The sequence below is a fragment of the Sinocyclocheilus anshuiensis genome, unplaced genomic scaffold (genome assembly GCF_001515605.1).
Source record: "Sinocyclocheilus anshuiensis isolate Anshui unplaced genomic scaffold, SAMN03320099.WGS_v1.1 scaffold1016, whole genome shotgun sequence".
In the NCBI taxonomy this organism is placed as follows: Eukaryota; Metazoa; Chordata; class Actinopteri; order Cypriniformes; family Cyprinidae; genus Sinocyclocheilus; species Sinocyclocheilus anshuiensis.
This window is the reverse complement of record NW_015552618.1, coordinates 428,480-440,036: the sequence shown is the minus strand read 5'-3', so window position 1 is coordinate 440,036 and position 11,557 is coordinate 428,480. Positions and strand designations below refer to the sequence as shown.

General features: G+C 36.7%; 1 protein-coding gene across 3 annotated transcripts in view; it reads left to right on the top strand.

Annotated features, from left to right (window-relative positions):
- The first annotated feature begins 265 nt into the window (after positions 1 to 265).
- gramd4a (GRAM domain containing 4a) overlaps positions 266 to 11,557 on the top strand; it is a 64,111-nt gene continuing 52,819 nt past the window's right edge. For 2 of the 3 annotated variants that reach the window (XM_016457426.1, XM_016457425.1), the window contains exons 1-2: positions 266 to 510; positions 4,254 to 4,461. In XM_016457426.1, coding sequence (XP_016312912.1) covers positions 482 to 510; positions 4,254 to 4,461 — 237 coding nt within the window. In that variant the 5' untranslated portion in view covers positions 266 to 481. The remainder of the gene's footprint in view (positions 511 to 4,253; positions 4,462 to 11,557) is intronic. The other variant, XM_016457427.1, reaches the window with a different exon arrangement.

Below are 11,557 nucleotides of genomic sequence, written 5' to 3'. Positions count from 1 at the left end.
ATGAACATTTGGGCGGCATTACGCAAATATTTCCACATAGTGACATAGATATGTGGGGGCGTGTTAGAAAGAGTCGTTTTAGGGGGGCGTGGCAGAGTCTTAACTTTGATAAAGAATATCTCTTTGGTTTTGAGACTTTAGTCTTTGCAACTTCAGGGATCGTATCTATGCACAATCAGCTTGTAACACTCCAAAGAGAAAGGAAAACTTGAAATCGCATCATATGACCCCTTTAAGAGCTCAGCGGACGCGTTTAGGAGGTCTGCCCGTCTGCTGTGTGTGTGAGTTCGGTGACATCAACAAGACACGCAGATCCGTGTTCTCTGGGGGGGTTTACATTAACTCAGACATAATCAAGGCTCTAGGGACATCGCACAGCTCTTTAGACAGCAGAGGGGAAGAGGGATCTGGTGGTGTATATTTCCAGCAGTTTTCCAGCAGGAGTTACTGAAGGATCTATCACAGACTATCAGCAGGGTTCATGAAACTTTGCTACGATTTGCGAGCTGGGTAAGCGGATCTTTAACATGTGTCCTTTAGTAATATCCAAGAGGGCAACAGGCGATTTACAGTATGTGTGTACAGGAGGACTGTCATGATTCATAGATGAAAGCGTTTCTATTCGGAGTAACGATCTTTAAAATGAAACTGTTCATATCAGTGTCAGTGTCGCACTTAAGACCCGCAGATTTAAATAGCTAAGGATGTATACGTCATAATCGAATGTGTCATCGCTTTGTTTAACGTGCCATTTAAATGCGTTCCTGGAACGTGACCGTTATTCTGTCATTCAGAATCTTCGGAACAAAATGTATCATTCTGTAGAACATCGGACTGAATACATTGTAGCCACACAACACGCAGACGGCCTACAGAACACATGCATGTGATGGAGTGAGAGTGAATACATGTGTTATTGATGTTGCGATGATGAACGCGGATCGTCGCGTGATTCTGAAAGGAAGTTATTCATTGGTTAATTTATCTATTGATTCATTGACTCGTTCACTGATCAATTGATCTGAACTCAGCCATCTATTCGTTGTTCTGTGAAGGCAAGATCGATTGACTCACTGATCAGTGGATTTATTGATTTACTGTTTCCTTTGCTCAGTTGATTCATTGATCTACTGAGTCACTGATTCATGTATCATTGTAAAATCAGCTGAATTATTGAAATCAGTTGAATAATTGATCCATCGATTCATTGATATTTTATTTAATTGATCTGCAGAGTTATTGATTAATTATTATTTTGATTATTGGATCTATGGATTCAATGATTTATTGACCTACTGAATCACCAATTCATCATTTATTGTGAAATAAATTCAATCATTGATCCATTGATTTATTGATCTGTTAAATCATTGACCAAAGAATCTTTGATTAACTGATCCATGGATTCATTTAATTATTTACCTATTGAGTCACTGATTCATTTATTCATTCTGAAATAAACCGAATCACTGAAAAAGAATTGAATCTGTTAATTGATCGGCTAAGTCATTGATTCATTAATATTTTGATTAATTGATCCACATATTCATTGGCCTACTGAATCACTGGTTCATTTATCCATTGTGAAATCAATTAAAATATTAAAATAATGGAATCATTGATCAATCAATCAAATCATTATTCTGTTGTTTCATATTTGGTTCATTAATCCATGGATTTATTAATTCATTGCCCTATTGAGTCACTAATTAAACCATTGTGAAATCAACTGAAACATTGGAAACTGAATTATTGATCCATTGTTTCATTGATCAGTTGTGTTTGTGTCATTGATGATTTAATCTTGTGATTAATTAATCAATGGATTTATTAACTAATTGACCTATTAGTCACTTATTCATTTGTCCATTTGGAAATCAACTAAGTATTTCAAATCAGTTGAATCACTGACACGTGGATTTATTGATCTGTTGTTTCATTGATTTATTGATTAATTTATCCATTTGACAACTGATTATTTCCGATTTAGTGGTTTCAGATTAAGCTGTTTTCTCATGCAAACCATTTCTTTGATCAGTAAAACACAGTATTCCTGTACTGAGAGAGTTTATGTAGGCAGCACCTGTAGTGTTGAACTCTGAGTATGACTCATGCACAAATAAAGAAGTACATTTTGTGTTTTTGTGTATTATGTAGCATAGATTTGATCTTGAATGAACTGAATTTCATTTCTCTCTCGCAGATATGAATGTCCTTGTCGTTGTTTGCTGTAGTAAGTCATAGCATTCCTCCAGTGCTCTCAATGGTGTTCAGTTAGAAGTGAATCAGAAGGCCTTGGTGGTGAATATTTGTGTAGAGATGTGGGCAGTATAGATATCGCTGGGTTATGTGGGTGGACACATTTAGTTCCACCTTGTGTACTTGACTAGAGACTTCTGCTGCTCTCACAGCATGCAGAATCACAATAATAGCCAAATATAATTTCATAATAATAAGCACTGAGAGCTCTCAAGGCAGTCCCTGTTCTGTAATGTAATTTCAGAGAGAGACGGTTACAGTTGAAGCTCATGACCCCGTCGTTTTGTTGTCTGCATCTACAATCTGCGCCATTATTTCCTCGACATAAAACCTTTTTGTTCTTACCTGTTTATTTTGTCATTTTAACTTACTAAATTATATGTGGTAGAGCAAAAAAAAAAAGTGTTAAAATGCTGACCCTCATATTCACGTTTCAAACCTTTTTAACTTTCTTGCTCCCATCCCATGGACAGTATTAATTCATTTATATTAACATTCAAGTCGAGTTCATCTGGATTCAGGTGGATTTGCTGGGCCTGTAAACATTTGATTGCACATAGCTTTTTTAACGTAGTTGCAAAAATGAGTAATTATGCAGTGGTTCCATAAACTACAAATGAACAAAACTCAAAGAGGTAGTGACATGCCCAAGTTGTGTGGGAAATCCACACATGGCACTACATTTCCACTGGGATTTCCTCAGTATTTTGAAAAACTTTGGTCAGTGAGTCTTGCTCGAGGCAGGAAAAGCACCTGAAATCCATTCACAACCTGCTGCGATTTGAGATGGTCTTTTGGCGTTCGTCTTCAGAACAGAAGAGCTAATGAATGCCCTTTCGTTTTTAAAGGTCAGCCCTAGAGACTACTGAGAATATTCATTCACGTGTTTTTGTGAAAGTCCTGAGGATATGAGCATGCGTCAGAGAGGTGACTTCTGGGTAAAATGTAATAACTTATTTCAGAGAAAGGGTTCACATTTAATCAAGTCGTGTAATTAATGAAATCAAAATACATTTTGTGGCTTTCTATCATCCATTAGTGTGTAATTATGTAAATCAGCTTATTAGTATTAAGTAAATAAAACATTGCTGTTGAAAAAAACAAAAAAACATGGTTATTGTCATGGTTGTGTAAGGTTTTAAATATGTTAGTTTTATCTTTACTTTTTATAATTTTTTTATTGGTTTTAAAATGTTTGTATGACATTATAATGTTTACTTTTTCTTAAAATCATACATGTGAATTTTTAAAAATGTTTTATATACATTTAGTTGTATTAATTTATTAACTGATTAATATTATAGTCAACATCTTAAGAAAAATGCAGTTCTATGTATGTATAATGCATTATAAAAGTAGTTTTAATGTAATGCACCACATAATGCATTGTACATGTACATAATATGAATAATTGTACATTAATAATACATTATAACACTTATCAATTCATTGTTACACTGTGCATTTTAAATTCTGTTATAATTATTTATGACAAGATATAATGTGTTACAATGCACATTATGAATAATGCATTATACCCTTTAATAACCCTTTATAATGCATTATACATAAAGGCTTTAAGTAAAGTGATACAGCATATTTTTTCATAGTACATGATTTTTTAATTATTATTAGACATTATTTATATTTAATATGATTTAATGAAAACAACTTTGCTGAGACATATACACGATATTTACCAACAATTTTTTCAGCCGACCGAGTTGACATGAGCATCAGCCAATGCCAGTAATCTCAAATGAGCCAAAAATTGGCTAATTAAATTGACAGGATGATATATATCAGTCTGTCAGTACTATTGGCTTACTGTAATAAAGCCACTTTGCATCTTCATTATGTGCAAGTGAAATTTCTCCAGCAGTGTAACACCTGTGTCCTCTTTAAAATATAACAGTTTGTTTTTATTTTTTAAAGGTTTCTGTAAATGTGTTACTTTTATACTTGATACTTTTTGTACTCTGTTGACCCTGCAGGGCTGCCATACACAATGTTAAGGTAAAGCCTAAAGCAGCTGTGTTGAACATGCTAAAGCGGCTGGACAAAATAAGATTCCGTGGTCCAAAGCGAGATGACTTCCTGGATTTACCCGAGTCCCCCACGGGGTCGGACACTGAATGTAGTGATGACATGCTGCTGAGACCTCGACCTTCAATACGAGACAATGACGAGCAAAGAGACCCTGTAAGTAATTACACACACTCGCATTACATTTGACAACTTTCTATTGAGTAAGCATGAAGTATGAATAACTCATTTAAGAACATCTGTATGTTAGTGTACTACAGTTAGTTATGTAATACATGTGTTATAGAAGGTTGGTTTCAAAACCTAGTGAGCTACATTTTAAGGTATCATACTGTAGGTTTGCTTCCAACAACATTATGCTGCCATCTAAGGTAACAGTGACTTTGGACTTGATGTCTTATTTTAGGCCCTCAAAGTGGCCCTCTGCTGAGCCAACACTGATCTATATTCTATACCACAATGTCGAACGAAAACCATGAGGGCTGATGTTGCCAACTGCATCATTTTTAGATCAGGCAGTAAAATAAAGGCATAAAAACAATGGAATAGTAGCACAGTGGAATGCAAAAATGTGCTGTGTGCAAACAGCCCCTTAGAAGGTAGATGCAGTTCCTTTAAATCAGTTTTCTCTATCTCTTTTAGAGTCTGACCTTTTTATGTCAACTACCTCTTTATCTTCCATAATGCAGCAAAGCAGAAAGAGCTTGTTTAATGTTCTGTCTCGCCATTATCTCATTCGCCTGGTTAAACTGCGCTGATGTTCCTAAGAAATACAGGAAGGCCTCAGCCCTTGCAGCCAAATGATGCTTTAATGCACTTTACCATCCTGTTAACACCAGACACTGTAGCTTCAGTCTGGTACCTTTTCATTTCACAGATGGTTTACGGAAGAATTATTTGCTGTAATCGTGTTAGAGATGTTTTCTGAGAGGTTTGTAGTCCTATTTCTGTAATTTGGTGTTCTGTGTATTTTGAGGCTTTCCCCTCAATGATGGCGCCTCAGATTAGTCATGGTGTTGCATAAGTGTCTCACAGAAGAGCCAACTTCCTCTGCTTCCATCTGCAACATGAGCGTGTGTTTTCGAAATGTAAACTGAGATGTCGAGTGACAGGTCTAGCACATCTCTTGGACGCTGTAGGGCATCATACTGTATGGTAGTGCGTTCAATGCTCATCCCTCAACCATAGCTCTGTTTCAAAACCTAGTGAGCTGCCCACCCAGGCAGTAGTTTTAGGCATCGCTGGCTGTTCCAATTGTAGATAGCAAAACCTTCCGTCTATCCTTCCAATCTCCAAACCGCTTATCATAAGTAGGGTCTCGGGGATGCTGGAGCCTATACCGATTCGGGCAATAGGCAGGGAAACACCCTGGATGGATGGCTGGTCCACACGCACATTCACACCAGCAATTTAGTCTTTTCAATTCACCTATCCTGCAAAGTCTTTTGACTGTGGGAGAAACCAGAGCACCCAGAGAATACCCACACCAACACGGGGAGACCATGCAAACTCCACACAAAAAGGCCTACTGGCTCAACCAAGAGCAGCAAAACTCATATCTGCACTGTTGTGGGTGTTATGGGAGGTCGTTCGGGTGTTGCTAGGTGGTGACTAATTGGTTAAATCTTACAACATTACAAGTATTTTACGGCTTCTCACTATTGAGTCGGAGGCTACCCTATCCCAAACCATACATATCAAACATTTTTGATATTTCCGACTCTTGATTGGGCTGCCTCTGATGGGGGACCCACAATTGACCCCTCACAAAGACCCGCCCCTCCTTCATTACTGTTGCTATGTCTGACAAGCCATGGCACTCTCACGCCACACATCATGTTCTCAAGTAGAGAAAAATACATCGCGGAGCAAAGAGGAAACTGACAACGCACTGACAGACAAGACAGAGCAGATTACTTTAGGTATGAAACAAAGTATCAAATTGTCTTTAAAAAAAAGATTAAAAAATCAAACAATAAATACCTTTTTGTGGCTCTTTAATTTGTGTCGTGACAGATCGCTGTAGCTCAAGCAGCACATGAACCGATCATCACTTCTTTACTAGTTATAGTGTGAAATAAACATGAATGAACATTAGAAGATATCTTTCAAGTTTCAACCGCAGAAAATTGTCAATTCACACCATTTCAAGTCCACCAACGTTAATCTACTCTCCGGTCTGGGCCCGTATTTGTCAAGCCTCTGAGAATTACTCTCAAGAATGCTGCTAAGAATTGACTTAAAGGGATAGTTCACCCAAAAATGAAAATTCTGTCATCATTTACTCACCCTCATGTCGTTCCAAACCTGTATGAGTTGCTTTCTTATGTTGAACATAAAAGAAGATATTTTGAAGATTGCTGGTAATCAATCTAAAAAAATACTATGGAAGTCAATGGCAACCACCAACTGTTTGATTACCAGCAATCTTCAAAATATCTTCTTTTATGTTCAACATAAGAAAGCAACTCATACAGGTTTAACGACATGAGGTTGAGTAAATGATGACAGAATTTTTCATTTTTGGGTGAACTATCCCTTTAAGTGTAAAAAAAATTATTGGCTCAAAGCTGCGCTTAAAAGTTAGTTATCAAGCATCTCATTCGTAATTTAAGCGAAGTGTAGGACTAAATCTTAAGGGTCAGTCTTAGAGATGATTCACGTCACTTTGCTGTACCACAAACGGGATTTTGGATGACAAAATATGCATGGACCAATCACTGAATAGATATCCTTATTTAAGAATATTTGCAGATAAATTCACACTGAATGGTTAAATTCCAAATAGGAGTTTACATTCAACACGCATCTGACAATAAAGAATTTTCAAGAGAATACATTATGATAAGGAAACGAATCGTCATCACAACCTTCAATTTAGGGTAGTATCGTGTATCGACGATAGTCAGAGATATTGCCTGTTGCTGATTTCTTTGACGACAACAAGAAGATTATTATTATTATTATCCATCAAAAATATAGGCGCCTATCTTTAGTGATGCAGCACGGAGAGCCGCTTCAGCAACTTGTTGCGGCGCGGGTGGTGAGTAGCCATGATCAGACCTGGTGGCCGTGTTGGAGCCGTAACGCGCTGCAGACGTGTGCAGTGTAAATAAGGGGTGAGATTTATTCATGATACAGTGTAGATAGCTTCACTGATTATAACGGGAGTGTTTTTAAAGAGCATATAATACTCGCGCTAGACTGAAGTCAGTTATGATGTTCTTTGGTAATGTAAATATTCTTTGCTCGTTTTCTGTTTGAATAACTGAGGAAATGTAACTGTTTGATTAACTGCTCGTCGTCAAACATTTCAAGAACATTCTTCCTCTCCTGAAAGATGCGCGCACCTCTGTCTCCTCAGCGCCATCACAAACCCCTACTGGTAACTCCTAACCACTTGAGAGACCTCTCGAGCGGTCTTAAATAACTGGGAGAGTAAGAGTGATTCTTAGCTTTAAGAAATGTGATAACTTGCAAACTTAAGTTTGAAAGTAGGAGAAAATTTAATGAATTCTCAGCACTTAAGACTAAAATGGCACTTTGAGAAGCTTGATAAATACGGCCCCTGGTTTGTTTGTTGGACAAAAATGGCAGATTCGGCGTTATGATTGGTCAGATCGCCTGTCAATCAAACTCCCTGCGAAGGGTCATTTACCAATGAGATCGTGCAAGCTTCATCACCGGATATTGCGAAACCTGGCAGCTGAAACTTCACGAAAGTATTTGCAAAACAGTACAAACACCAGGAGAGCCAGCTGATGACGTCGATCATCCTCCATATTTGTGTTTCTTCTGAAGTCACATTTGATCATGCAAGTTTCTGTGAGATCTCGTGTCTGTGGAATTACCACTGCGAATTCATTACTACAGTCAGCAGGTGTATGGCCTCATGGCCTGGCGAATCATCTAGCAAAAAAAAACTGTCACAGTTTTAAAATCAGTTAAGATTTGAAAATTGTCTAAGTAGAAGCAATGTTAATAGCGATGCTAGTCTTAGTAGTGAGCTCAGTAGGAAAAAAAAAACAATAAAATTGCGAAGTCAAAATAGTATATGCAGAAAATAGTTTAACTTAATTGCGAATAAATTACTTTAACCACTGTTTTTGTGCATATTAGAGTATCAAGTCATTAGCTTAGCAAACATCAGACTCCTTGTTAACATCAAACTCCTCAAACAAGATAATTTCAGCCCATAAAATTTTTTTTTTTTTTTAAAGAGGCAGTTATGATACTTTACATTTGATCATGCAAGTTTCTGTGAGATCTCGTGTCTGTGGAATTACCACTGCGAATTCATTACTACAGTCAGCAGGTGTATGGCCTCATGGCCTGGCGAATCATCTAGCAAAAAAAAACTGTCACAGTTTTAAAATCAGTTAAGATTTGAAAATTGTCTAAGTAGAAGCAATGTTAATAGCGATGCTAGTCTTAGTAGTGAGCTCAGTAGGAAAAAAAAAACAATAAAATTGCGAAGTCAAAATAGTATATGCAGAAAATAGTTTAACTTAATTGCGAATAAATTACTTTAACCACTGTTTTTGTGCATATTAGAGTATCAAGTCATTAGCTTAGCAAACATCAGACTCCTTGTTAACATCAAACTCCTCAAACAAGATAATTTCAGCCCATAAAATTTTTTTTTTTTTTTAAAGAGGCAGTTATGATACTTTCAGTATAAGATACCGTCTTAGAACGTTGATGCCTATACACAGAGATGACTCACGAAAGCCTAGAATTAAATAATCACTTTCTTTTCTCATCCTCCTCCTCTCAGCATGGATCTAGGCCATGAGCAGTATGAAATGAGTAATACGAGGAGAAGACCTTGGATGGAAGCTGATAAAAAGGTCTTTGGAAAAGTTTTTGTGGGAAATAGACTAAACACAATTTCAGAAGACTTGCACTGTATAATAAATTTTTTTTTTTTTTTTTAATTTATAGACATCACCTGTAACACATTAAATTAGTGAAAACATCTTGATTTTTTCAAGTCTTTATTATTTTACTATTGTTAACAATGTTATGTATTGATGTACCTAGTGAAAAAACAGCATCAGGCCACTAGACACAAAAATTTGCTGGTTAAAACAACAGTATAGTGTATTAGCTTTACATTTACTATTGTCACTGGAAAAACTGTGTGGACATCAGACGTAAGCAGCCATGAACGTTATGAGGCAAGAGTCACGTCTTCTTATCCTCTCAAGCTGAAATCCTATGAAACCAGCACATACGGTCACGAGTTTAAATCCCAGAATTCCCAAGCGCACTCACTGATTTAAGGTCTGGGTTAAGGGAGTGGCATGGAATTGTGGGAGTCACCCAGTCACTCCCTGTGAACTGTAAATTGACATGAAGTTCAAAATTATATGGGGGCGTTTTCATTTTAAAGTGAAAGTGAAGTGACGTGACATGTGGCCAAGTATGGTGACCCATACTCGGAATTAGTGCTCTGCATTTATCCCATCCAAAGTGCACACACACAGCAGTGAACACACACCCAGAGCAGTGGGCAGCCATTTTTTGCTGCAGTGCCCGGGGAGCAGTTGGGGGTTCGGTGCCTTGCTCAAGGGCACCTCAGTCGTGGTATTGAAGGTGGAGAGAGCGCTGTACATTCACTGTACTTTTGATCGCTGTACATTCACCTATAATCCCTGCCAGTACGAGACTCGAACCCACAACCTTTGGGTTACGAGTCCGACTCTCTAACCATTAGGCCACAACTTCCCTGCTATTGAAGTCGTGTTTTTTTTTTTTTGCTTGTTTTGCTTCCTTACTAAATTCTGTTCCTAATCCGTTAGTTTAAAAACTACTTCTAAATAGCTATGCTTCCATCCAAATATTCAAATGTAATTTTTGCGCAAAACTGGAATATTGCATAAAACATTTGCGAATAAAGCACCGTTTCCATCCAACGAGTCAAAGAAAACTAGAAAGAAAGAAAGTAAAGTAAGAAAAAAAGAAAGTAAGAAAGAAAATTAGGAGAAGCCACTTAATATAATAATTTTCACAACGAAAACAACATTTCAGATGCTATGCAATGAGATCGGTCCACTGGTTAGTCAAGTTATCCCGTCCCATCGTGCAAAGACACATGTCTTTTTTTGATGCGCATGGTGGAATTTATTCGGTAAATGTGTTTCTATCGTAGTTAATGCACATTTTTTCGTTGAGGATAAAAAGTTGATCCTACTCAATTGTGTCATTTATAGAATTTATGCATATCTTGGTGTTTCCATCCAGCTGTTTTTTTATGCGATATTCCAAAATGCTCATAAAAATAGGTGGTGTAACAAACAGTCCACTGAAAGAGAGTTGTGATAAACCCAAGTGCCACTTTTATTTAAACAAGGTGAAATCCAAAATCCAAACAAACGAAGAAAGACTTGACTTGGCATGAACAGAAACACAAACTCACCAACAGTCGGTTACACAGCAGGGCCGGACTGGGACGCAATTTCAGGCCGTGAAATCTCACACTCATCCAGGCCACACAGAAATCTGAAACCAGACAACCCTATTATTTGTATGGCCATCACATAAAAAGTTCTAAATCCTTGGTCTGGGGCCGTGGAAAATAATAAAAGGTTCTCTCTTGCACTGCACCTTCAGTTCCCTTTCCCTTTTCGTCATTTTCCCCAATATCTCTGTCTCTCCCCCCCACCAATCCTGCATTTATTTGATCCAAAGAGCAATAATATTATGAAATATTTTTACTATTTAATATAAGTGCTTTCGATTTGAATATATTTTAAAATATAATTTATTTCTGTGATCAAAATGCTGAATTTTCAGCATCATTACTGTAGACTTCAGTGTCACATTATCCTTCAGAAATCATTCTAATATGCTAATTTGCTGTTCAAGAAACATATTTGTTGTTGTTGTTGTTATTATTATTAATATTTAAAACAGTTGAGTACATCATCATTTTTGATGAATAGAAACATCAAAAGATCAGCATTTATCTGAAATAAAAAGCTTTTGTAAATTTTTATTCATTTTAAATTTAATTAAAAGTGATGATAAATACATTTATAATGTTACAAAAGATTTATATTTCAGATAAATGCTGTTCTTCTGAACTTTCTTTTCAACAAAGAAACCTGAAAAAAATATAATCTGTTTTCAAAGTAATAATAATAATAATAAATGTTTTTTGAGCAGCAAATGAGCATAATAGAATGATTTCTGAAGGATCATGTGACACTGAAGACTGCGGTAATGATGCTGAAAATTCAGCTTTTTG